The sequence below is a fragment of the Montipora capricornis genome, chromosome 13 (genome assembly GCF_036669925.1).
Source record: "Montipora capricornis isolate CH-2021 chromosome 13, ASM3666992v2, whole genome shotgun sequence".
NCBI classification, from domain to species: Eukaryota; Metazoa; Cnidaria; class Anthozoa; order Scleractinia; family Acroporidae; genus Montipora; species Montipora capricornis.
In genome coordinates, this window is record NC_090895.1 from 15,532,130 (window position 1) to 15,560,035 (window position 27,906).

Below are 27,906 nucleotides of genomic sequence, written 5' to 3' on the forward strand. Positions count from 1 at the left end.
TAGGGCGCTTGCCTTGAGATCTGGGTATCCCACTCCGACCACTCGTTGTTCCTGGTAATCCCTGGTTCAACTTCTCAGCCACACTTGTAAATAGCCCACTGGTTTGCCTCCGGCCAGTTGGGATTCTTACCAGTTGTTTTTGAATGTGCTTTTCTGTCGTGATTGTGTTTCATTGGCCCTGAAAAGCCCTTATGGGAAGTGGTCAATTAAGTATGCATGAATGTATGAAAATTAAAACTGGCCTTTACAATGTTGACTTGGATATTACTTTCATTGCCTAGATTCTCCCGTGGCCCAGTGGTAGAGCATACGGGCCAAAAATCGAAAGCTCGTAGGTTCTACTTCTGCAACGGGAACTCGGATTTCTTCTGATTATCCCCGAGTAACTATCGACGAAATAATGTCTTCCTTCCAATGAAGAGTTCGGAATGAAAAGTACTTTACCAAGCAGAAGTGCCCAGTAGTTGGTGTCATGGATTCGGACACGAAAAGGTCTTGTTAAAACCCCCTTCCACTACCAGCTGGACTCGTCTTATAGCTCATTGCGGTCTCGTCTCTTGTATCACACGAAAACAAATTCATAGCTGTTAATCCAATGGTCGGCCGTAATTTTTTTACTTCGAAATAAAAGGAATTGTTTTCATGCGAATAGAGTTCAATTCTCAGGGAAATAGTTTGACTTTCGGACATCAACATGGTCACATGATCACCGTGTTATCATGTGAGAAGCAAGGATAGAAAACGAGGAGAGTTCGAATTGAGAACACCACACACTCTGTACCTGTAAAGACGAGGTTCATTTTGCAAAGCATCACTTCCAATGTTCTGCTCAAAAATACCGTACACAAAAATAGGGAGAGACGTGAAGAAAATGTTGTATGCTGTTAGGAAGAACCCATGGTACAAGGGCTGCAATAAAACAAGTGAAAATTAAAAGCTACAAAGATGGAACTATCTTGCGTAGCAAGCATTCCCAGGCAAGAAGCATGAAAGATTTTCCACGTTTTGGCCGCTCAAAAAATAGGGCGGGACATTTCTTCCCCTTTACCACCTCTTGCTTTTGTCTCGTGCCACCAAAAACAAAACTGGTGATCAGTTCTCCAAGGACTCGTAAGAGAATGGGATCTATTCGGGATGGTGACCCTTTATTACAGGGTTCACAATGAAAATAAGAAATGCAATTTAAAGACTTTCCATAACCTTAATCCATTTACGATCAAGAAATACGTGCAAAGTGCGTGTGTAACGCGTTTTTTCAACACACTTTCGTTTAGTTACGAGAAGGAATCCCTTACCTGTCCAGAAAAGAAGTTGAAAAAGGCGTAGAAAAACTGAGGTGTGATAAAACTCACATTCTGAAACAGACAAGGAGTAAAGAGAATATTTACGCGGGTAATAGCTGACGGAAAATCATCAACAGTTTGTTGTTGAAACTAGCAGTAATCAAGGATTCTTGAGGTGCGTTTGATTCCTGTTTTTGTCACAGACGAGGCATTTGAAAGTAGTTGTATATTTTGGGCAGAATCGTTTTGCACCCTTTTCTTGTATTTGTTCAGTAATGAAAATATCACACTATAAGTATTTTGGCTGTTATCTTGTTGTTGTTAAAATCCGTTTTGTTGGATATCAGTGGTTTCTGGATAACCAAACGGCGTGACTTCCCAGCGTGTACAGTACGGAGTATTGCCGAACGGTCTCCCCTCCAGATATCAACCTTTTCCAACAAAATCTGAGGTTTAGCAAGAGTATGGCCCAAACACAGCGGCTTTGAAGTGTAAAAAGTAACTGCTTAGTTACTGAAGGGGACTATGACAACAAGCAGCAATCGACTAACACCCCTTGTATGAGTGACCTCTTTCCCTTTGACTTATTGTTTTTCCCGTGGGGAGCAGGGGTGGCGCAGTCCATTCAGCTTTCCAGCTATTTGATGTAGGTAAAATGAGAACCAGTACTACTGAGGACAAGTTGTGCATGGAAGGGGATTGGAATGGCACCCACCCCTCCCATAAGAACAATAAAAGCCACAGAAAAAGGAGCCTTCGGATAGCCATCGACTGCGGTCGACCTCTTGTCTTGTCTCTTGTCAAAATTCGATTTCTGCATTGTTGTTCTGTACTCACCTTTCCCAGCGTCTCTGATCTTTACCACTAGCTATTCCTAAAATGTGTGACCAAAAAATAACTAACACTACGCATTACCTTGTAAAAGAAGTACTGGACTATGATGGCTGCCCTAACGTAATACCAATGTCCATGCACCAGCAACACTCTCCAAAGGAACTTAAACCTTGCAATGGCATAATCACTTGTTCTCACAGCTTGCCTTCCTTCTTTGCCCATTACACCGATACCAACATGAGCCTCTTGAATCATGCCACAATCATTCGCACCATCGCCGATGGCTAAAGTCACTGGCTTCTCGTGGGAACATTTCACTAACTGGACAATCTTTAATGGGCAGAGGAGAGGCAAAGGGAAAAAAAACAAAAAACTACGGCTGAGATAGAAATTCAGGACGCATCGTGCTGGTGTAACATACATACACATATAAACTTCATTTAAACTCGAATTTAAAGGTAGCTACAAAAGCTAATGTCTTCGAGTGAAAATACAAGAATCTGCATAAATTAAACTGGTGACGCGTGTAGCGTAGAAGGGAAGCTTTGCTGACGTCATAGTTTACATTTTTTTTCAATGAAATGCGAAGCACCATGCAATTCACAAATAAGCCACTTTCGAAATATCAGTATTCAGCTTGATAGTGAGGCAGTGAGGACAAAAACGATAGAAACACGTTGTAATGAATATGAAAAACATTTACACATCACCCACTTTTTTTTGTCTTTGTCCTCTAAACCTCTCTTTCAAGCTGAATTTTAATATGCCGAAGAAGGCCTATAGACTTCAAAAGGTAAAAGAACTTCTTAAACTTAGTTTAATCTCCAATTCTACAAGTCTTTTAACTCGCTAAAAGTGCTTATAATCCAAAACATTTGCCATCAGCTGACGGTCTTTTTTACCCTGAAGATGACCTCAGTGTCGAGTTTTTTTGGGGATAAACATTCATTGACAAGTTTCTGAAATACTGTTAGCCTTGCAAATAGAACTATTTTAAGTATCAATCTATTTCGTTTATTTCAATTTTTACTTCCTATAATCAGCCTTGCAAGCTTTCTCCGCGTGTTAAATTTTTTTTCTTAATTATATAAATCCTGTGCTGCATGCACACACTGGTAAGAATATGACGTCACTGTCTCCTCGATTCAGCTCTCTAAAGATCCGGAGGTGATGATGATGAGCCATAATGCAACAAAAATTCCACTGGAAAGAATCTTGCCGCCACAAAATAGTATTTTAAGCTGAATATCCGCAGAAAAAAGAGGGAATAGAATTGGTTTTCAATGGAGCAGAGGCAAAAAATGACACAGAAATTACTACTATAACAACAAATTTTTCGCCATGTTCGTACAAATTACCTGCGCTTTTTGCAATGGAGACATTCTACAGCATAATACTGCAACACACTGACGGCATATGTCAACAAAGAGATCTGAAACACAACACAGAGAAAACAGATTGATACAATGACTCCTTGTCGACTACTAATCTAATCTAATTCAACACCTACGTTTTGCGTTTACCAGTAAGAGAAAAGAGAGAGAATCCCGAAACAACACAAAATCAACTGCACTGCCGTGACAAACACGGCACCTTTTGAGATCACGCATGCGCACTGGGAGACCCACGAGCTATGGTAGGATTTCCCATGCTCCTACTAATCACTCAAAGCTCGAAGACTAATACAATGTTGTATTCTCATTACCTTTATATCGCTTGAGGACATGCGTTAAACTGGCCCCTTCTATGACCAGGCCATAAAGCTTGTTTGTCCCAGGGGATCTTCGATGTAGTCTGTTGAAATAAAGATGCAAAAAAAATAAACGAGCAAACAATGACACCAATGAACAACCGAACAAACATAAGCCACGGGGTGTAGGACTTTTCAAACGCTTTCAAACACAGAAACCCAGAGAGGTAATAAGGATCTTGGATTATACATGTCCGGCATGAGTGAGAATTGACCATTCAGTAATAATGCCTTTTAGTTGCTCAAAATGGGAACTATACTAGATAAACTAGGTATTTTCAGCGACGACAAATTATGGCTGCCTTTTGAAGATGAGTTTTTGCCGTCACAAGTTGACGTCGCTAACCACCGAAACTTGCTCTCAATTCAAAAATAATACTTGCGTCCGACATAGAGGGACGCACCCTACTCATGTCGGTCCCACGGTATGCCCCTGGGGGTATCGATTGTCATACGATATGATTTCAGCGTTTGGACGCCATCTTGGACTGGATGGCTGGATGGATGGCACACATGGCCTCGATCTGAAACGATGGTGTACTGCGCATGCTTGCCGAACGAATGTCAAGTCCTGCATGTTGAATGGGCTGTTTGGCTATCCAGCACAAACGTCTACTGATATCCCGCCAAATTTGATATTGCATCATAACATATGTATTCCATAAATGTTTTTAATAAAACTATTAGCAACAAGCTACAAAAGTAAACATCCTTATACTGTGATGCATCCATTACTTTAAAAAAAAATACTAAAAAAGGATACAAAATACCCCCTTCAAGAATAATTAAATTTAAAATACCTATGGATTGAGCGATCTTGAACAAAAACTCACATGTCACGGCATTTGACCAGCTCTTCATGGCATTGACTTTCCGTAGGTTTCTTAGTGACAAACATCACCTCCATTCCAGTCTGGAGATGAAAAAAAACGTTACGTTAATCATTGTGACAATTAGCTCGTAACAGCTTGTGCTTCGTTAACGAAGCACAAAAGAAACCTTTTCTTTCATTTCAGCGTTCATGTTCGGAGTGTTCGGAGTACACTCAGTTTCAAACTTAGCATAAAAAACATTAAGAAGAAGCTCAGGAAGATTTAACGTGCCGACTGCGGACCCATTCGCTTCTAGTTATCATCCAAGCTGACTTAGCTAATAAGGCAAGCTCGTTACATGCTCCAATAACTAAAATCCATTTTCATTCTAAAAACAGTGCAGCCTTAAGTCACATCGGATGACAAGTTACTCGAGCAGCGGTATTATACACTATCATAATCAAATTCATTCAATAATCTGTATCTGTAAGGGTACCTTAAAGTGCCCACACGAATGACTGATATTAACAGCTGTTTCTTCCTTGTCTCCAGTAAGAACCCACACCTAGAGCAAATCAACATCAAAAGCGAAAATTACCGACTATCGTATATTGAAGAAAAGGCAGGCATCGTTTTCAGCGATTCTAAATAGTTCTATCAAATCCGACTTTGTGAGGTTGAGATTGTGCTCCATCAAAGCGAGGGAAGACAAGCTGCCCCTTGTAAATCGATAGTGTGTTGTGAACTACTTTCAGTGTGACCTGTACGTTGTGGGTTATGTCAGTTGCACATGCTGGTACCTACATCAGCGAATTGAAGAAAACAAAGGATTGGAAAAAAAAAGGATAGAAAACGAATTAGGCACAAACAAACTAAGTAGAAGTAAAGACTGCTATAAATAAGGTTGAGAAGTTAAAGTGGCTCTGTAACACTGTTTCGGTGTCTCCAAAAGAAACGATTTTAGATGCCTTTAAGCCAGCGAAAAGTGGCTCGATGATTAGCTAAACCACCCAGTATGATTAAAGCCTCCGTGACAACCAATCGGATGCAAAAAAATAGCAATGGCATCCTCGCAGTGTTTCCTGTACTCCGAGGAGGCTACACGAAACGGCTTGAACGTTTGATAAGTTCATCGATTATTCAGGCCTGACGTGACTTCCTAAATCAAAATTACGTCAAATACCTTGATACCGGCCTCTCGTAGAGCTTCAATGGTTTCGGGGACACCATCTTGTAATCTAACAAAAAACAGGAAAAAGTCCAACGAGGTCTACACTTTTGCATTGAGGATCATTACTGTGCCATAATTTATTCTGTCAATAGTGTGCGCAGGATGCCCACGAAGGTCTGAGGTCCTTCCACAAGCAAACCATTTGTGGAAGTAGTTGCAAAGGCAGCAATGTATGATTATCTTTGAAGTGCGGCTTATAGATGAAAGGGAGAAGTGATTCCCGCACTTATCTGCAGAATTTACTGTCTCGTTTAGACACCACAAAAATTCAGGTGGCTACAATGGGACTCAACCCATGACCACTGTAATGCAGGTGCAATGCTCTAACAAGTGAGCTATGAAGCCACTCAGTTAGGAGCAGGTGCATTTGTTGGGCTTCTGTGTTCCTGTGAAAGTAATCGACGAAGTAATGAGTTGTTCAGGTATGTAGAAGGGACAATAGAGGTTTTGCACGGCAGCCATGTTACATGGAGGGAACAATGAAAATGTTTTGCATTAGAAAGAATATTTGTTCCCATAGGAAAAAGAATCTATTGTTCCTGCCATGCAACATGGCTGCCGTGCAAACCCTCTATTGCTTAAATTGTCCAGATGACTGGATGCGAGGATAACTTCCCCATTTCACCTATATAACCCACACTTCAAATATAAAAACTTATTATGATTAATCGAGTCCTTTCACAGGAAAACATGAATCCAACAAATTGACCTGCTCCCAACTGTGTGGCTTTATCGCTTATTTGGAAGAGCATTGCACCAGCATTGCAGAGGTCATCCGTTCCAATACCATTGAAATTACAATTGAAATTGCAATTGTCTATAAGAGACAATTGCCGAAATTGTGTTCATAAGTTCGAGGAGTACTTCTCACTTTCGTTGTCCAACTTCTACTCAGTCATTTAAAGACCTCTACGTTAAATACTCCAGAGCTCTGCTTCTAAGATACCTGGTTGCCATTCACTTCAAAGTAAAATTAATTTTAGTACCTGTCTTCTACGGCTGTAGCGCCAAGGACGTGTAAGTCTCTTTCCACTTCTTCATAGACCATTGCGAGCTAACGTCGACGGAAAACAAAACAACTAGTATGTATCTCAGTGAATAATGCTTCCTTAAAGATTCTTACTGATTACGTGGGAGGTGACTGGAGGATAGGGAGTTTGGATATCACAACGACCAAGGTAACAAAAACGTTTCTTTTGCGTTCTGCGATTATTCCACCTGGCTTGTTAAGGTTGTACAATACGGGACAATATCCTGTAACTGGACTGACTGGTGACTGGAGGATAGGGAGTTTGGATATCACAACGACCAAGGTAACAAAAACGTTTCTTTTGCGTTCTGCGATTATTCCACCTGGCTTGTTAAGGTTGTACAATACGGGACAATATCCTGTAACTGGATGGGTACAAACGGTTTTAAAGTAAAGATAAAGCAGGAAAGATTCATGGCTGTATGTTGGCAATAGGTGGCAATACTTCGTATTGGATATCAAAACTTGGTGTGTATCTAATTTCTTGCATTTCTGGACAGAAGTAGGCATAGTCGTCGTCGTTAGTAGAGAGTTTAGAGACTCAAGTTAGTTATTAGAAACTTTAGACATTACATCATAAAATAAGATATGGAAGGCTTGTAAGCCGGACTATTAAACTAGGTTTAGCGAGCATACGTCTAGCATGCTGCCAGGACCAAAATGTGGAAAAGTGGCTATTGGTATTTCTAGTCACATTAGTATTAAAAAAGACATCTGTACCTCTATAATATCCACCATAACCAACTAAGCTGCCCCTGCAAGTACTAAAGCGATTTTAAAGTGTGAACGCGACCGCTAAAGCCCTATTTCATGCCTGTAACCTCAATTGCAAATACCTGTTCTTCTCTGTCAAGAATAGCTTGCTTTGCCGCAGTCAGCTGTGATGAGAGATTTCAGCAAATTAGAATCTCAAATTCGAAACTCAAAATCCCACAACCAGGAATATGAAACTCCTGTGATGGCGTTTTTACAAACTGATCCAACTTTTGGACCGGTTCACACTGATCCTTATCCCAACAAAATGAAACTACAAACAATCTTTGATCAACGTGGATTTTCTCAACTCTTTTAATCAAGGAAAGTAATGAGTAATTTAAGACATGATCTACTGTGCGAGTCTGACTTCCTTAGATCTGTATGTAACAAATGTCAAGATTCGTGAAAATGCCACGACAAAAATTAACAGGCGTTCTGTGTGCGCAGTCAAGGGCTCCTGATTGGGTTCATTGAAATAAACTTGTGATTACTAAACTTCAAGGCATGAAACACCTTATCAAGAGTAAACACCAGTATATCGATTCTCAGTTCCCCACAAGTTGATTTTCATCCAGAAAATTAATGTGTTCGACTGTCGCTAGTTTCTTATTCCATTTAGAGGCTGAGCTTAACTTGACGGACGAATGGAAGGAGCTAAAAGATCTCCTTCCAGTCCATGCTCGATGCTATTACTTTCACTGGTTGTGTGCTTGCCACAAGGTAAATGGCTGGCGTTTTAAACAATCCATAAAGTGATTGATACTGCCACCATCTAGAAAGATGCATTTAAAGCTTCTGAGACCGGGAGTTGATCATTGCTTTCTTCCAGCGCTTTGAGCCAATTAAGTTCTAGTAAAGTAGTTAAAAAAAGTCATTTTAAGAACGGTGCCTTCTACCGGTAATTCAAAGGTATTTTTGTGAGGTTTACTGAATATGCGGGAAAAGCAAATCTTAACAAGTGTTACTGAAAAAAAATTGGGGGTAACCACGCATTTTTCAAACGTAATTAATCAACATTACTTTTAAAAGGGGCTACTTATCTCTGAAAAATGCACGGTGTCCCCCCATTTTATTTCTGGATTCCAAGAGCACTTGCTACGTTCTGCTTTCTCCGCATAGTTTTAAACCGCGCAAAAATATCCCTGTCTTAACAAGAAACACCCATAGGAAATCCGAGTAACTCGAGATGCGCAGAACCTATGCGCCATAACAATAGTAGGCACCGTCCTTAACATCAAACGTAATATTTAATTTTCGTTTTTCTTTTACAACATGTGAGACATTAAAGCCACTGATGTCAAAACCCCTACCCCATCCCCAACAGTGCCTATCGAGGAATGTCAGCTTTCCTTATCCCTCCCCCTTTTAAGGTGGTTCAAACCAGTTTCAACAATCTGAGGGAATGTGTTATACGAGGGATTAACTCTTCACCACTGTTTCACCGAACAGCAATGTTATGGTACATGTGCCTTGCAAAAGATCAATAATTGCTTAAGTAACAAGAAGAACTCATTTTAATACTGTGATGCAATAAGTTACTCGTGGCAACAAAATAACCATCTAAAGCACGCTATATTCTGTCTTAAAACGCTTCGATATCTCAGGGGCCACTATCTTTTAATGCTGGAAAGTAAGTATTACGGTAAGATGAAACTCTCCCCAGCTACTGTAAACTCAGTTTTTCAAGTACGAAGGTGGCGAGGAATTCGGTCCAAATATATATATTTAATTTTGCAGAAAGTTTCATCTTAGACCGCTACGTGTAATAACTTTCCAGTAATAAAAAATGGGGGTATTTTTAGATGGCTCTTTTCTTGCCAAGGTAACTTATTACGTCACGGCAATGAGTGCATCTTTTTAAGCGCATAGAGGTGTTTCACGCGGAACCACAATATTGCCGTTACGTGAAAAAGTTGGGTAGATTCATCCACCTAAATGGTACAGTTTGTTGAAAACGTTCAACCCTGCAGACAAACTCGCTCTGACCACGATGACTGAATCTACACAAACGTTTCACGTAACGGTAATGTTATGGCTCCACATGAAACACCAACATGTGCTTGAAAAGATGCACTCATTACTGTGACGCAATAAGATACCTCGGCAACATAAGAGTCGTCTAAAAATAACCCCAGTCTATATTGCTGGAAAGTTATTAGTGGTCTATGATAAAGGTCTAGGAGCCTCTACCTACCTTTCTGTCAATTGTAAGATAGTCTTCTTCACGAAGCACCCTGCGAGCAATAACTAACGTTCTGAGTCCTTTCTGTTGATCACAAAAACTGCCACATTACTTCCCCCATTAACTGTCATGCCAGTTAAGGTTCCCTAAATTTGTACAATTCTAAGTCAAGAATCTGTGTGGTTTATCTTCCACATGATGATGGCATTGACGATGTGATGATGATGATGATGATGTCATGACATGATGACGACGATGCTGACGTTGATGGTATGATGCTGCTGACGATGATGATAATGCTGATGACAATGTTGATGATGATGATGACCACGATGATAATGAAGAGCTGAATTCTACTCGTCTAAGCAAAAGGTTCCCAAAGTCAAGGATATGCTTTGCCAAGTAAAGTGTCTTTCTGTAAATAAAAGCTCCAAAATTCTCATAACTTGAGGTTAAACACAAAGACGGACTATACAAGGTGTGGTACGTTAGGCTCATGAAGATGGTCTGTCTATCAACCGTGAATACATACCGAGCTCTGTGATAATTTGTCATAAAAAAGGCCTCTAACGGCAATCGTGTTATAAGATGTTATCAGCCGTTCTTTTCATGAGATCCCTAGTCAATTTTCTTGCCACAAAAATATCAGTCTACGGATTCCGTGTCTTTGTTGCTGTTTGTTGATCGCCATCTTAGATAATCAGTTGTGCTTGAATGAATTTGAACAGAAGCAGAGCGTGAAGCGACCTATTTTATAGCGCGCGTTCGTTTTTAAGAAGCAGGCCCAATTCACACGGTAACAGACAAATTTTCAACCGCTTGAAAATGCGTGCATTTAGGGGTTCCGTTCACACGGAAACAGTATGGAAATTTAGACGCCTCGATCAAATATTTGAACGCCCAAATCGGGGATGAATTTCTAGCCAGTATTGTCAAAAATCTAACCAGCGCACTGCGAACACCCTGATCATCTCAATTTTTGCAGAGCAAAGGCGTAGTTGCATGGATGCCTCGTAACTCTGCTACTATTGATGAAATGGTATATGAAATGAATCATATGAACTGCGGATATGAAATCAAGTGAAGCTATGATCTTCGCAGTTACGAACGCAATTTTTACAATTGCGTAGAGAAGCCTGAAAAATTTTAGGACTTCAACGGGGTTTCGGGGCTTCTCTACGCAGTTGTTCAAACCCAGTTGAAGTCCTGAATTTTTCAGACTTCTCTACGCAATTGCAAAAACTGCGCTCATAACTGCGAAGATCATAGCTTCACTTGATTTCATATCCGCAGTTCATATGATTCATTTCATATACCATTTCATCATTGATTCATTCCTCACGGGACCATTAGAACCCACAAATGACCAGCTCCCAACGTCAGTGGCTTCATAGCTCAGTTGGTTAGAGCATCGCACCGGAATCGCGAGGTCACGGGTTCAAACCCCGTTGAAGTCCTGAATTTTTCAGGCTTCTCTACGCAATCGTAAAAATTTCGTTCGTAACTGCGAAGATCGTAGCTTCACTTGATCTGCTACTATTTTTACCCTTTCTCTTACTTTAAGCCATTAATGATTTCGTAAAGCAGCGCTCTGCGCTTGAACAGATGCGAAAACTACTGACAAAGGTTAAACTTTAATCCGGTTCGTCAGTTCCGTCTGAACAGAGCGAAAATATTGCATGTTTCCATGCTAACAAAATGGCCGGGCAAATTTTTCAACCGGTTGAAAATTCTTCTGGTACCGTGTAAATGAGGCCTCACTTTCTAAAGAAACTTTGGTGCTGCGAAAGTTAAAAAGTGTGGAACGAGTTGACATTAACCAACAAGAAGCATTGGTATCTCATGTTTCTTTCACTGGTTAGCCTTTTCGTCAGAGGAAGTGATTTCTTCTGACGTTCACTATGAACTCCGGCGGATTGCCACTTCGATGCTCGAACCATTCAGCTACGCTACCACCCTCTGCTAATTTTGCCATTGGTCTCTTTAAAGAAACCCCTACTCTAACAATACAATAACTTTAGGTTACATGAAAAAAACGTTTACAATAAAATTTGTTTGAGACTATTTTTAATGAGAGCCTTTCTATCCGAAAAAAAATTTCACAATCGCTTTTTTGTTGTTTTCAAAATTTCCGGGTGCTGCCATCTTCAATAATTATAACATGTCAGCGTTGCTCTATTGTTATGACTCAAAAGCTCTTAGGATAAAAAAAAAGGGCAACCGTAACACGTCACAATAATATGAACAATTATTGAGGTTGAACAAGATAGCGAGAATTGTCAAGGTCGCAGTTTGTGTTATCTGCCCGGTGCAGCCGAAGGCTGAGGTGGATAACACCAGTCCATATCACGACTGGCAAATTACTCTGCAAATATCTGATTTATACCTCAGCATACTCATTAACATGCTCCAGAGTAACATCTCCTGGCCCTGATGCAAGTCGATCCAATATTGATGTCTCCGCTCCCTTAACCAACATCACATATTCACCTGAAAGCAATTCATTTATTACATTTTCATTTATTTACTCACTTAGTCATCCATTTCTCACACAACAAATCAAACATAATTATCTGATAAACTCACTAACATATACAATTTGATTGGTTTTCACCTATGATCTATTAGAGGAGACGCATAGCATCATCAAAAACTTTTAATTCTTCATTACATAAAACAAACAGATTGCATGTTGCATTGCGTCTAAAAATTCATTTGCCACTTGTTGTTGTTTTTTTGTCACATTTTGAGGTCATGTGATCTACTACCAAACAGACGCACGGCAACATCTACTTGATAAATGTTAATCGATATACATAAATACACTCTAAAACCGTAACCCTGAAAGAAATAATAACTGTTTACTCATCTTATTTTAATTCATTTATTCAGTCGTTCATCATCATACATCATTTTGTGCAAAATATTAATTAATTATTTTCCGAAGCTGAGGTAAATATCCACCTCTTTGACTGGCATTGAGGTATATTCAGCTTTTTCATCATGTACGCAGAGGATACTACACGATGGCAAGAACAGTATCAACTTTATGTTCTCGTGGCAAGAACAGTATCTTACTCGTGCACGTATTGTTCTTTCCACGAGAACATAAAATTCACATGTAATTTTCTTTCATTACATGGACAAAGAAGTGCATTTTTTTACTTTCAACAATTCAAACACCAGTGTGTTTGAATATCAAAACAAGCAGCAGGGATGGCACAGTGGTAAGAGCACTGGCCTCCCACAAAGGTGGCCCGGGTTTGATTTTCAGACTCGGCATCATATGTGGGTTGAGTTTGTTGGTTCTCTACTCTGTATCGAGAGGTTTCTTCTCCGGGTATTCAGGTTTTCCTATCTCCTCAAAAACCAACCTATGATTTGACATTTGTTGAATTGACTCAAGTTGATTTTGGTAGTGCGTTGGCACTAATTGCATTTGACTGTTAAATAATATATAATGTATGGTCCCGAGGGAACCAGTCAGTTTCATTTTCTTGAGAGTCCTGTTGTTAGTGTCGGGAAACATCATCACTCGAGGGAAAACAAAACTAACTAGTTTCCCGAGGGATCAGACACTTTAAAGTGCTTTGTTATGTATATTAAGACTTTCCCTTCAACAACCACAGCAAAACATCTGGCGTGGGAAAAAACTGCAGAATTGTATCACGGTCAGGGTACATTAGAATTTGATCAGGAGCATACGACCAAGAATCAAACAATCATACAAGGTAACAAGCACTTGGCAATCAGACTTAAATAGAAAACAGATAAAAATAGGAAGCCTGTTTGATCACAGCAACACATTTTTAAAAATAATCTCTTGATTTGGCCTTTTTTGTAGTGCTTGAAGCCATACCTTTTGGCGATTTTACAATAACGCTCATTCTTTTTCTATTAGAATCAAATTCCAGAACATGGAGAAGAGTGTATCTAAAATCAGAAAAAAGAGCAGTGTTGAATCAAACTATGTTTTGGTGAAGGAAAAAAGAAATTACAGAAGAAGGTAGATGATGCAATAACATCACTTCATCGGTAGACCAACCTCTCGATTGTATTCTCAACCCTGACTTCTAAATCATCTCCAACCTTCCCTTTATATGTGACTCCAAATCTGCCAATGACCAGAAAAGTCTGTTAAAACAAGTTTGGTTCTCCTCGATTTTAAAGAAGACATGGGATAAACTGTACATGTAACATTGCACTTTTGTTGAATAAGGCAAATGAATGATAAAGATTACTGGTTCCTATCTCGTTGCACAAGAGAAAATTTTGATCTTTGCCCTTGAGGAGAATCAGTGGTCTTCAATAGACCAACTTTCATAAATGGCGACCTCATTTACATTCTTTTTTATTTATGTTAATCAGACCTACTGTCCTCATTTTGAAACAAAATATTGTTTGGAAATTTGCTAGTCGTAGCAAGGCTATAATTATAAGAAAGGCTTATTAGGATTAATAGCTGCATTATGAAAGAAGTCTATACAGAAGTAATTTGAAAGTGCTGAATGGCCATTTCACTCGGTTCTTTTTTCTCGACAAAGGCCCACTTTGAAGCTGGTCATAGAGGAATGTATTTTACAGGTTATATACATGTATAAGTTTAATTTCAGGTCAAAATGATTTTATCCAAGGTTTATTTGTAATTTCTTTGTGTGTGTTCATAAAATCAGGTTAAAATCATTTTGACCTGAAATCAAATTTAAACGGCAACATTTAATATTTCAATATCAACAAGGAGTGCTCACCTCACGGCAGCTTCAACTAGAGCTTTTTCATCTGGCGATGACGCCTGCAAACATCACAAATAACAATTTGCATCCATTGTATTCATGTTGACGGAAAGAGGAACAGTGGTAAGACGAGATACACTGTGACCTACAGGGTTGAGGGCCAAAACATGTGACAAGTATACTTCTAGCAATCGTCAGTTGACAGATGACCTACTGTTGGGCGTTTGTTGGCCGATTGTTTGTTGCGTGACTTTCCCGGGTTACCGACAGTCGGTTGGAGGTGCTCGATCGATCCTCTTTAACCTTACCCACCACCCTCATTGTCCACACAGCTAGCTTCCAGTAAAACTTTAAAACCTCATTACTAATTCACGAGCGAAATGTCCGAAAAAAAAAACGTAACGTGAATCGCTACGGAGAAATCTGATTGGCTGGTTTTTGGTCGTGATATTACAGTATGGATCATTACCATGGAGACGGCCTGTTTCCGTATTTTTTTCTCTCCCAGGAAATTCAAGTTCAGTGAAACGTAAAAAGGATCTTAAAAAGTGAAGTATATTTTTTTCATCACAGCGTACAATTATAGCAAGCGAAATTTAGTTTTACATGTAGAAGGTTGCAGTTCAAAGTTCACTGATGGAAGACAAAGATTACGAACATTCATCAAGCGGAAAAATGTCTGATGGTTCAAAGAAATGACAACATAGAATAAACAACTTATTAACCGCACTTGCTTGGGACTGCACAGCGGAATATTGGCCCTTGGTTGTTTTTGTACAGACGGAGGTCCGTACTGCCACAACCTTGGGCCAATATTCCCTAGTACAGCCCTTGCACTCGGCTAGAAGGAGGTGAGTACTTCAAAGCTATTACAACAGCTGTTCAGCATGAGGGTGATTTGCTGAAGCCCTCGCCTGATAGTGATGGTCGTATATAGCATTGTGAACTCGTCGTTTCTTTGGAAGCTGGCACAGTGTGGAAGAGGGAGATTGTAAGAAAGAACTCCATCACCTCTGTCTGCAAAAGTGAAATCCCCCCCCAAAAAAGTTACATTAATGAAAAAGATAAAAAGAATAATAGTAATGATACTAATAATAATTTCAATGAACAGGTTAGTGTTGAGACCAAAAAATTGGTCAACTGGGAGTCAGAGCAGAGGTAAGATTTTCCGGGTGAGTGAAGCCCAGCATTTTTTTTTCGTAGATGACACAGACTGACGTTTTGACAATCTAAGTGGAAGCGATTTCGGAGTCACGTGATTTGAGTAATGTCAGTTAATCATACCAATAATGTGTGGTCTTATTAACAAATAGATTCCATGTTGCCATGCGTGTGTTCAGTAATAGAGCACAGATGACATCAAAATGTGATGAGAGCAAAAAAGAGGCACACAAGCCAACAGCCGAGTGTGTGGCTGATTAAATACGATTAATACTCCTTGCATGCTAAACAGCCTAAAGTATTTTTGGTTTTTGTTTTGTTTTGTTTTGATTTTTTGATTCTTATTTTATTTCAAATTTTATACAACTTCACTTATAATTACAATTTGTAAACAGCCCAAAGTTCATAGCATGGTCAAGAAGATGAAAGCACACGCAAGTATATCCTACAAGAACACACCGTAACACTCTGTGCAGAAACACAAGGTCCATCTGTTTGATCTGTCACGAATAACTGACTGTTTAATTCCTGCAGTGAGAGAAGAGTTTAATATTAAATTAATGTCTCAAACTGACGAAGTTACCTAGTTACCTAGTTACCTCGGCACACTTTGGGAGATAGTACTCGTGGAAACAAATGGTTGTGACGCCTTCTCAATTTGAAGCTTCTATCAGCGTAAGTAACTGGGATCTTAAGCCATTAAACTAAGCTGGAATCGTTTTGAAATACTGCTAGGTGTGGATTATCAAATGATGGTATATTTGTTGCAGGTTAGATTTGATTTCAGGCCAACCTCGTTTAAAATGATTTCAACCATTGTAGGTTGAAATTGCAAGTAAAGATAAATGAAAATCCAAGAGATATTTGGAAGTAATTATGTGTATATTTGCCAGTAAATTGGTCCAGGAGGTGAGTGGATGAACTTACTGTAGCTTACTTTTTTCATGAGTTATTTTATAAAACGCCAATGGTTGTCAAGTCTAGGCACTGATTTCAAATGGTTAGCTTTAATGTTGGGGTTAGGCATACTGTGCATGATGACAGATTCTACTTTTCTATCTGAGAGCTTTTTAGAAGGAAATTCTTCATGGAGGGCAGGGGTCAAGAACATTGAAATACCATCTTCAATGGAATAATAAAAGAACTGAAACATACATGACGTATTGTTGATTTTTTATTTGCCAAGTTATTTGCTGTATCTTTTGCTTACATTTTAATTCATATTAATGTCACACACTATTGAAAACGCAGTATTAGTGGGAGGAAAAAGGCTCGGGATAAAGAGTCGTCCAGGAACCAAGTGCTGCCTGCCACTGTGAGGCCAGTCACTGGGGCTAGGCTAGTGCCAGCGACTGGCTTACTGGCTGCGCACAGAGCACGGCTGCCCTGAGCAGTGTACAGCTATGCCAAGCTCCTAGAAGGTTGGGCCAGCAAGGGAAAGTGGATGTGACACCGTTTCTCACCCAAGCTAGGCCAACCCCAGTATCACTTCAGTGTGGGAGTGAGAGGTTGGCGCCGTTAACACTTAAATCGCCATGGTTCTGGAACAGAATACTCCACACTGAGGCTGCTAAAAACAGATGCCCCACCCAGAATGGTGCAAATGCAAGATGCTCTTAGAAGCCTCAGAAAGAAATCTTCTAAGAGGGCTTCCCTTACCAAGATCACTAAATCATTAAGAAAAAGTTCAATGTCATTTAAATGGATAGTAAAATAAACGTCAAGAACACAAGCCAGTGGCAAAGCCGGGCCAGTAAAGATCAAATAAGAATCCCTAGAAAGATCACTAAAATGTTAAAGGTCCACCTTCAACCGACAGGCTTTCCGAATGTTCGCATAGCAGGTGGATCTTGTTCCGCATTTTGTGGGGCACTTACAGCAGCAGTAATGGCTCATCAAAGCTTTTATGGCTCGCTTGGAGTGCGTGGTCGGCGCCTCTGTGGTTTTCCTTTTTCCCGCTGTTTGTGGATGGCGTTTTTAGTCGTGGAATTAGCAGTTGTGGCTGGCCAGTTATCGGCAGGTTGGTTTTTTTGCTGGCATAGTCAGAGTACTTCTGTTGTCATTATTGTATAATCGCTCATGGTAGGAATTTGGGGAGCAAGCGAAAAAGACTCACTTCACAGTCAGAATAAACTGAGGATTTCTCAGACAAAATGTGCACGCATAGCAAGCCTCAACAAATTCAATTGGATACCAAGTTGGCTAGTCTCAGTAAAAGGAGTTGGGAAAAACATGTGTCTTGATTGGTTGGGAAGCAAATGAACAAACAGTTGACGCAATCAGTAAGGTACAGACGTCAATTGAGCTAGCGATTACTACAGTTTATGCTAAAGCAGAAACAGCCAATAATCAAAAGCAAGTGAAAACAAAACTTTGAAAAGTCAGGAAAGAGGAATTTCATAATCTACATTCTGTTGTGCAGACTCTTGTGTTATTTCTTTTGAATGATCAAATAAAATGTTTGTTTCTTTTTTAATTTTACTGGGTCTGTTTGTCGAGATGTATGTAGTGATAAATCCAAACTTTGCGATTACTTTGGCATAATTTCCTTGAAGTTGTACTATTTGAGCAAATAGCTGATTTGGATGAAGGGGCGTTTCCCTGTCCATTTTAATAATTTTCAGTGTCACATAATCCTGAGGTTCAAATTTCTTCTTTTTCTTCTTGTCTTTCAATGCCTGGCTCATCCACTTTTTCAAATTGTTGAGCATTTTCCTGCTTTGTATTAATGCACCTGTGACTTATCCACTCATTTGTGGCCTTTTGATGCCTTTTCTCTGGGAGATTCCGAAACCCACTTCACATGGCATTTTGGCAATGTTATGTTTTTTAACATGATGTTTTCCAAGATAATGACAACAGTGGTTTTCTTTTCTTTACTTAAACCTCAAAGGCTATCTTTTGTTGTTCTATTTGCCTGTGCTGGTGTCCTTTGTTCACAATGCGAACGTTGTTTGCAGCGAGAGTCTGTCATCAAATCACACACAAATTATTTTCCTGCATCAGATTAACACTTTGACCAAAACCGAAGTCGAATGTTTTCTTTATATATTGAGAGAAAATAGCCACGTTACCAGTTACACATAGTCTCCTTACAACAATTACAGGTTATTCTACGAAACTCAATCATCTATTTGCACATAAGAAAAAAAATCGGTTTGTTATCACGACTAACAATGCTGCCTTGTTCCTGGAGTATTTTGCAAAGCGACAAACTTCGTATTTGTCGTCATCGTTGACGATATGTCCTTCAGAATCAAGAGCCCACTTCTTGCAAGCAATTTTTGCTTTTGTTGCACTGGAAACTCACGGCAAATTCAATGTTGTGTGAGAATCTTTTGGGCGACTGCTAGTAGTTGTGAAATTCAACATTGGAGGAGGGAGGAAACGGGGGTGGGTGTTCCAACAAATGTCACGAGTATTGTAGGTTGAAACAAATTGACCTGAAGTTACAATTTGACCTGCAACATCTAATTTACTGTCATTGAGGATATGCCAACCATTTGAAAATTTATAGTCTTGGCAGTACTGCAGGAAGATTGTCCTCTGAATCTAAAATCCACTACAAAAAAGTGTTGACGCACTTGACAGTCAAGTCTGGAAAAAAACCTTCAGCACTCTTCTGAAAAATTTCTTTAATTGGGTTTAATGTGACACCCAGATAGAACCCAGAAAAAATTCAGGTTTTTTGGGGTGTCTGCACATATTGCCTGGGTCTTTCCAAGTTGATGCAATATTCACAGCTTAATGTGATGTTGACAAAGTTAATTGCGAAGTAAGGCAAGTACAATTCCAGGATCTCCCTGTTTGTGAAAAAAAAAAATGGTGGCCATTTTAATGTCTTAAACTAATCCACCACAAGAGAAGACTACTGGCTATATCAGAAAACCTAAGGCCTTGCATAAGGGGAGTAACAATTATATAACTTACCACATATTTTATACCATTGATAGAGCATTCCCTAAACTGCATTTCATTTTCTGTCAAAGTGCCTGTTTTGTCAGTAAAAACGTACTCCACCTATTGACAGAGCAGAGGTACCACAACAACAAATAGGTAAAAATATTTTCCTTCTCGGAAGCCTATAACATTCACAATTATGGCTTGTAGTCGATTATCAGTCTATAGCCTTGATTAGGTGGCTTTTTCAGACATCACACAGCTTTTTAGAACCCTATCTGGAAATGGGCTGTACATACACTAACGATTGGTGCTCAGTTGGTGGGCGTGCAGGACTTTCATGCAGACGATCGCAGGTTCAAAACCCCGGTCAGACCTACACTCAGGGTGAAAATAACTAAGGAGAAAGTGCTACTTTTGTAATTTCATCTGCAAATGGTTAGACGTTCAAGTCTTCTTGGATGGACTATAACCCATTGACTCCCGGGAATGAGAATTTTACTCTGTCTAATGCAAGATTTTACATGTCAACTGGGGGGTCCTAAATTAAGGTGCCCTGGGAGTCAATGGGTTAAGCCACCACCTTTTGAGCTCGTTGTAGATGCTCTACCTACCTACAAATGGGCGATTATTTACGGTCATGTATTTCAAGATGCGAGTGAAGTTGGGCAGAAGAGCACAGGGACATTTCGTAGTGCTTATTTAACTACGCCTGCATCTAACTGGGGGATTTTCTGGACATCTGTGACTGGATGGAGATAAATTAAGTGTGCAACTTGAACAGAATTTGTTTTTTTTCTTTAATGTTTTTGGGATTGATACTCTACCAGTTGAGCTATCAATTAAGCCAACTTGAAGCTGGTCATTTTGAGAGTTTGTAATAAACTAGCCGAGCACAATGTTTTCTATGTATATAAGTCACTTCAACTCCTGTTCGTTGGCTTCCTGGCTTTTTATCTCTTTTTTTTTTTTCAATGGAAAGACATTATTATGAAGCTTGATTGAGTTGAAGCTTTGGGTCCATTGCCAGAGTGTTTCAGTTTTGCCCGGGATCAAATTCCTTCTCAACAGGCAAGTTTATTTGTCTTCGAACGAGCCAAATTCGAATGTCAGTCGTTTTGTCTACAATTCGATTCGCCTACACACGTACAGTAGAATCGCCAGTACAACAGGCGAAGTCAATTGTCATTGACCTAGCAGAAGTCGCAAAAGACACATCATATTCAAGGCTGAGCACTTTTGCATATTCAGATATTACTCTCGTTTGGTTATTTCTGATCAGTGGTACAGACCTGTAATCTTGAAAGAGCCCTTTTGCTCGTTTCATAATTAATTTTTCTTCTTTTGGACTATTGGCCAGGTTTTGAGTATGTCTAAGGGAATTGGCCCTTCACGCGTAGGTGACCCAACTTCAATGTAAGCAAAACGACTTGATAGCCCAAATTCAACATCATCACACTTTGTAAATAGCTTCCATTCATTCGGGATTTGTAACAGTGTTGTGTTCAGTTGAATTTTTGTTGCATTCTATGCACAGCCCATAAAACACAAAGTACGTGTAGTTCTTGTCATTTTTTTTACCTGTCCCAGCTCTTCATTCAAATCTGAAGTATTAGCAATTGCATGTTCATCTGTATCCTAAATCAAATAATGAAAAAAAAAAGACTTTGTTACTTCAATTTGCTGCTGAAAAGTTTAAATCTTATTGAATACCACTGAGATGTGGGACAGAATCCGGCGGTCCTGTGCACCTGCAATCTCAGCCAAAACCTGTTGAGACAAAGCGGCATTTTTGGTACTCCAACAACTTATCCAAATGTTTCACTTAAAAGCTGCCCTTTCGGTTTCCCCTCCCCCCAAATAAATGTTTAATTCTCTTGGTAAGAAAAATACTTTAAATATACAATACTCAGCAACATTGACTGAGGGGGGAGGGGAGTAGAAAGGGGAGAGTAATTAGGGGTGTGTAAAAATGAAGATGAATTTGTTTCACTGTCTCAACACTTTTGTCCGAGATTGCAGCTTCGCGAACTGTGTTCTGTTCGGTTCTGCCACGCTCGAGCTGTATTCTGTCTTCTTTAAGTTGTTCAAGAAACCCAACGAAAGGTAAAGTGCAAACCAGAGAGAGAGAGAGAGAGACAGCAATATTAAATGAAACAGTTTAATTTCCAAAATAAACTTTTCATGTTAATCGAACCAGACAGGCTGTAGTCAAGACTCAGCTTCCGCAAAATCCAGTCATCCCAATGAAGATTCAGACCCAACCACCATGAAAATAACAATCTATTTTCCCACACAAAGGTTGCAGTTCTTTCCTTAAGAACCTAGCACAATAAATTCTGGCTGATCCCCAAAATGCCCAGTTCTAGTGCTAATGGAGGACCTTTTGGCAACTGTTGATAGCTTGTATTTTGGTCAAACCTCCAAGACGTTGCAGAAAGCCTGAAACTCAACGATACATGGACTTCAGTTCTATAGTTTGAATTTCAAGTCTTTTACCCATTTGTGTTTGTGTGTATGTTTCCAATAAAGAAAAGAATCAGTAGTAATACAATGGAATGGTTTCCAATTGAGTGTCATAAAAGAAATACCAATCACAGCAGGTGCAAAGAGCGCAATGAACCAACCCAAATTCATAGCAATTTGATCCATGTAACTTGCTCAAAGTCCAGGAAAAAATTGCTCGTGCAAGTGCTCAATGGTTCTGGTTTTCATTAGTCGATAGACTGGCACAAGACTTTTAAACCAATCACTAAGTGTAACAATTGCAATTGCATAGTTATGAAAACCGCTCCACAAGTAAATAAAATAATGCAAAACAATGCAAAATAAATAATCAGTATAACTATTATAATACCGATTTTTTTTTAGTCGGTTATTCCAGTTACAAGGAAGGTCTACTTGGTATAAGCTCCGGGGTTTTTTTAATGAGATACTTGACACTTTTCTTGTCAATGATAATTTTAGTAACCTATTTTTTATATCATATGCCAAAAACCCATGACCCAGCACTTACAATTCACATATCATACAAAATCATTAAATTAATGCTGTGCTAACCTTCAGAAATTACAATGAAAATAACCCACCTCTTGGTACATCTTCAAGTCCCAAGCGAAGAACAGAGCACCAATGAATTTCTGTAGCTCTAAATCAAAAAAAGGAAAATTAGTAAAAAATAATATAAACCAATTACTGATAAAATATTTGTAGAGCACCAGAAATTTAACCCAAACGTTCTTTTTCAAAATGGAAAACTTTGAGTTTAAAAAGTCGACACAGAGAAACTGTTCTTTTAAATCAGGAAACTGAAGATCTACAACATGGTCTCCAACGACAATGCCACAAAATAACAATATCATTGGTTAAAAGAAGAAAAATAATCGTGCTGCACGTGTGGCACACATTTTGACACATACTTTTGAGGTACTCATTCTGCATAACAGTAATTGACATAAAATCACCAAATTTGTCTTGACTACAACGCAAGGGTACAAATGTGAATCTTTCATTCTCTACTTTTACTCTCAAACCGCTCATGCATGCCAATTTATTTAGGATATTTTGTGCACATTGTACGACAAAAACGATATGGGCTAATCGCGAACTGAAAACTTACAATAGAGCAAAGTTGTATAATTTGAGGTAACGTTTTCGTCCACATCGCCATCATAGATCTAAAAAGTCCCTAGCATGTCTTACAGTGAGCAGAGCTTGCACTCAGTCAAGAGACAAAAAATAATTTTTCTTGTTTGATACTTTACATTGAAGTGTCTAACTGAGATTAAGGAGGCCATGATTAAATGACAGAGTTGATGCAGCACTGCGTAAACTTCCAGGTACCGAGTTCCACTCAGGAAAAGTGTGTGAAAAAAATAAACATTTGATAATAAGAGTTCTTATTGGATTGTAGTTAACGACATGACAGATGAGAAGTATCGGTATGATGTATTTGGCAGCCACTTGGAGAGAGCTGGAAAGGTGTTAGCATGTACATAAACAACAGACGGGCTTAACCACTGGTCGCTCTTCGAGAGACTGTCTTCTGATGCTGCTGGTCATGTTCGTCACGCTTTACTCCCTATGATAATCACCTTTAACAAAGCATGCTGCACGCTGTTGTACCTTTTCGAGAAATGAAATGGGCACCCTTCTTGTAATTAAATGGTTCACTTCGTTTACACACTTGGCCTGAAGTATTTGAGTTTAATAGCTCGACTAATTTATATAAGCAAGCTGGAGACATTCATGACTTATTTAATTTTAACTTAACATCATCACCTTTGAAAGCTGGCAAGTACTATGCAATTTTCAAGGACTCCAGGCCTTTGATTAGGATTTCCCAACACAAGGTCCACGAATGAAAGGGATATGAAAACGAAGTGTAAGCCCTCAAGCCTAACACTTTGTGCAAACGCATGCAACACTGAGGGTCCACTACTCCCAACATTGGCCGTGGTCGTATTAGGGTTAAAAACCAGTGTTTACAGAGGTGCTTTTTGGTGTTTCTAGTCTTGTCAGTGTGACCAACCCTTTTTGTAGTTCTGGTGTAAGTGTTTGTTGCTCGGGTAATGCGGCATCTAGTGTAAACCACACTCAAAGGCATGGTACAGAAGTGTTTACACCAAACTTAATTGCTTTTGAACCAATCAGAAAAAGGACCGGAAACCTCAGTATTCCAGAGGTCACTTATGCCTACTACCCATACTAAATTTCATGTCATTCCAGAATCGCAGCCACATTGTAGGTGAATAAGATTGTGAAAAAATGAGTTTTCCACAAGATGTTTACTCCCAAGAACCAGCAGACAGGGAATTGAAGAAAGAGCATGGTGAGTATTATTTACGGTCTATGGTCAACGTTTTTTGTGTATATTTCACATTGCTTAAATCTCACAAATAAATAACAGGGGCAAAATGAGTTTCTCTTTATATTCACTGTTCAGGTTTGATCCTCGCCAATTTTACGCCGGAACGTATCCTTTAAACTTTGTTTCGCCAGCCGTGAGCACATCCTGGATTCCTCAAGGTTCTGAAAGCTGGCAACCCAAACCTATGAGCTACCTTGGGGAAATTGAAAGCATCCGCCCTCCATCAACATCACCATACACATCACCTAATTCTTCAAGTTCCTCTAAGTCCACTAATTATAAGTCCACTTAATCTCCGCCATGGACGACAAAAGAAGAGATGCTCATTCGACTGTACAAAGAAAATGCAGAGCAACCGAGAAAGAAAGGAAAGAGAGATCCAGCGCTATGGTCCTGTCTTGCCGAGAAACTAAATGAGGACTGCAAATAGCTCGGGATATTTTGCAACTGCACTGGTCCTAAGATTAAAAATTTTTAATCTCTCAAAGAATTACAAACCGGTGAAGGACCAGACTCGTGTTTTGCGAGAGCGTAGCGAAGCAATAAACGACTGCCCACACTTCAATGCATTCAATGAGTTTATGGGTTCGCAGGATGTGATTTCTCCAAAATTCGTACTCTGAGTGACTGAGAATAGCGAAGGAGGGCGCTCTGCTGGCGAAAGCAGGGCTTCCTCGCCTGGTCCATATGAAATAGGCGACACGACCAAGCATGACCAAGAGAAGGCCGAAGACCAAAATAAAAAAGGGAAGTGAGCCCCACCAAGTACACAGGTTAAGGAATCTCTCACACAAGGAGACAAGGAAAAAGAGGGGGCTGCAAAACCAGAGGGGGAGGATGATGAGACCCCTAAAGGCAAGCAAAAGAAAATTTTCAGAAAATGATAAATGGTTTTCTTTATTTGAGAGACAATATGAACTGATAAGATAATCTCAACACGCTTCAACAAAGTGAGGCAAATTTCAAAGATTTATTTGTAGGTGCTATCAGACAACTGGGCAATTTTACTGATCAAAAAGACGTTTACCATGCACCATTAGTCGAGTTAATTTCTTGTATGTTTTTTAACTTGCTCAGGTTCAAGACTTAGTGTTTTGGAGATGTAGCTAGAAAACTTGATTTGGAATTAGTTCTGACTGCATATAGGTGTGTTACGTTATGTGTCTGATTCAGCATTGATTGTAAGAAGTAAATAAATTGTGCCTTGTTAACATGTCTCCCCTCATTCTTTATTAAATTTTGGTAAATGACACAGAGTTATCCTTATGTAAACGAACTTAAAACAAAACAAAATTACAAAAAGTCGGCAATAGCTTGCCTAATTCCCCTGCCAGTAGGGTCTCCTAGACCTGGGGGAGGTGCCTGTCCATCTCCGTCGGCATTGTCATCATCCTCTTGGATGTCATCTTCAAATCGAAGGCATAAATTGTGTACAATACAAAAAGTGAGAACTGTTTTTAGAACTCAATTGGCTAATATCTTCAACTCGTCCCCTAAACAAACCATAGTTAAAACGCTCTTTGGCAGGGGTTAGCCTTCCTGTGCTCGGGAAAGCAGGCATCAGCCATGGGCGAAGGAGATAAGATGGGTCTCCTAATATCAGTGGTCTTACATTGCATCCATTGTTACGTGTAACTGGTCCAGCAAGAATATCTTCATTTTCTGCTTGTCTACAAAGCTGGCAGAGGTGCTAAATTCTTGCATCATAGATGCTCCCGGCCATCCTGTGCTAATATCGAGAAATCAGCATTGACTACTGCTTGTGAGACCATCGAGTAGCACTGTTTACGGTTAAAATAGTACGCATGGTAATTTTGAGGGGCTTTAATGCTAACATGGCTACCATCGATTACATCCACGACTTGTGGAAAGTCCACTTTATCTTTAAATTCACGTATCTTTTGTCTTGGGTAATGGGAAATTTAATAAACTCTCCCTTCCTGCGGTTGGTGGCAGCGCTAAACTCGTGGCACACCTCTATAGCTGGGGCTTTTCCAATACTAAAGGTTACAGCAGTAGCGCGAAAAGCATTTCCTGTACCCAGTCTCCATAAAGCAACAGCGACACTCTTTTCTAGTGGTATAGCTCTTTGAAATCACGTATCTTGACAAGATAAATCAGGAGCCAATATTTGACAAATCAAGCTGAATGTTCTACACGACACCCTGAAATGTTGCTTCCACTGCCAATGCAAGACTGGTTTATTTAACATCTCTGCGAACCAGAGTGGTGGCCATGGATAGGCCCAAATTGATCTTCTCCTGTTAGCCAATTCTTCGCATTCGTTTAACCCTAAAGGCAAATGCAAGGATCCTCTCTGAATCAACAATCGATGCAATTGAAGGTGTGCCTCACAATTAATGTATGAAGAATGAAAAGCCTCCACTTCATAAACAAATGGATAAAAATTACAACCAAACTTGCTAAGAGAACACGTTGAACCAGCATGATATTTAGTTAGTTTTAAATGAAACTTTAAAACCCATGTTCATCACCCATCTGTCAATAAGTAAAAACATCAAACCCTATGCAAAGGAAATGCGACCCTTCAACACTAGATTTAGTGTTAACGGTAAAACATACATTAGATATATTTACAGTCCGCTGTTACTCTAGAGTTAACTCCTAATGCGACTGCAGCCATTCTGTTGTGTTACATGTTGTGTCTGCTTGCACAGCCTGTTGCGTGTTGTTACGTGTTGTTTGGAGTTGTTAAACGAACCACTCCCAGCATTTCTTTTGTTGCGTGATCGCTGAAGCGTAGCACAACAATGTTGGATCTGTTCGCATAGCTCTTCCAACATTGTTGGGGCCAATAACGTGCATTGCATATGGTCTCCATGGAGATACATGTAGCAACCCACTAACATGTTGATGGCAGCAGAATTTTGTAAGTTTACAAAGTCTTATGGGTCGTATCCTTCCCATAACACACTGCAGGTCCTTACATCGTTGGCAGTTGTTGCATCTGTTTGCAAACCACTGCTGACACCACCGAGTATCTGCTGAACAACAATAATGTTGGGGGGCGTTGCATCTGTTTGCACGGAGCTTAAAACCCAAAAGGTTTACTCAGGGCTCACAGCAGACACTCACCTACAGTTACATAAAGTGATATTGGAATCACATAATTGAACAAAATGAGGAACACCAAGAATGAGTCCAACACCCCATTGGAGCCAGTAAACTGAAAAGAAACCCAAAAGAAACTATCATAATCAGGTCTTTCATAACATTATTGTAAGATTTCCTTCAGCCTTCTTTTCTTTAAGAGTTTCAAAATATAGCACACACACAACCTTTCTCGGCCAAGAGTATCACCCGGCAACAACTTTATTTTCACTCAAACAGTGCTCATCAGCAC

The 27,906-nt window shown here is 39.6% G+C and overlaps 1 protein-coding gene across 1 annotated transcript in view; it reads right to left on the reverse strand.

Moving 5' to 3' along the window:
- LOC138029094 (phospholipid-transporting ATPase IF-like) overlaps window positions 1-27,906 on the reverse strand; it is a 73,245-nt gene that overhangs the window by 11,356 nt on the left and 33,983 nt on the right. The window contains 22 exon segments of the mRNA XM_068876775.1: window positions 782-909; window positions 1,296-1,355; window positions 2,199-2,447; window positions 3,476-3,549; window positions 3,823-3,911; window positions 4,701-4,780; window positions 5,176-5,244; window positions 5,863-5,917; window positions 6,897-6,964; window positions 7,777-7,818; window positions 9,891-9,962; window positions 12,265-12,368; window positions 13,738-13,811; window positions 13,924-13,992; window positions 14,627-14,670; window positions 15,526-15,555; window positions 15,557-15,628; window positions 16,232-16,300; window positions 19,703-19,792; window positions 21,254-21,310; window positions 22,762-22,820; window positions 27,639-27,729. Of these exon segments, the coding sequence (XP_068732876.1) occupies window positions 782-909; window positions 1,296-1,355; window positions 2,199-2,447; window positions 3,476-3,549; window positions 3,823-3,911; window positions 4,701-4,780; window positions 5,176-5,244; window positions 5,863-5,917; window positions 6,897-6,964; window positions 7,777-7,818; window positions 9,891-9,962; window positions 12,265-12,368; window positions 13,738-13,811; window positions 13,924-13,992; window positions 14,627-14,670; window positions 15,526-15,555; window positions 15,557-15,628; window positions 16,232-16,300; window positions 19,703-19,792; window positions 21,254-21,310; window positions 22,762-22,820; window positions 27,639-27,729 (1,745 nt within the window).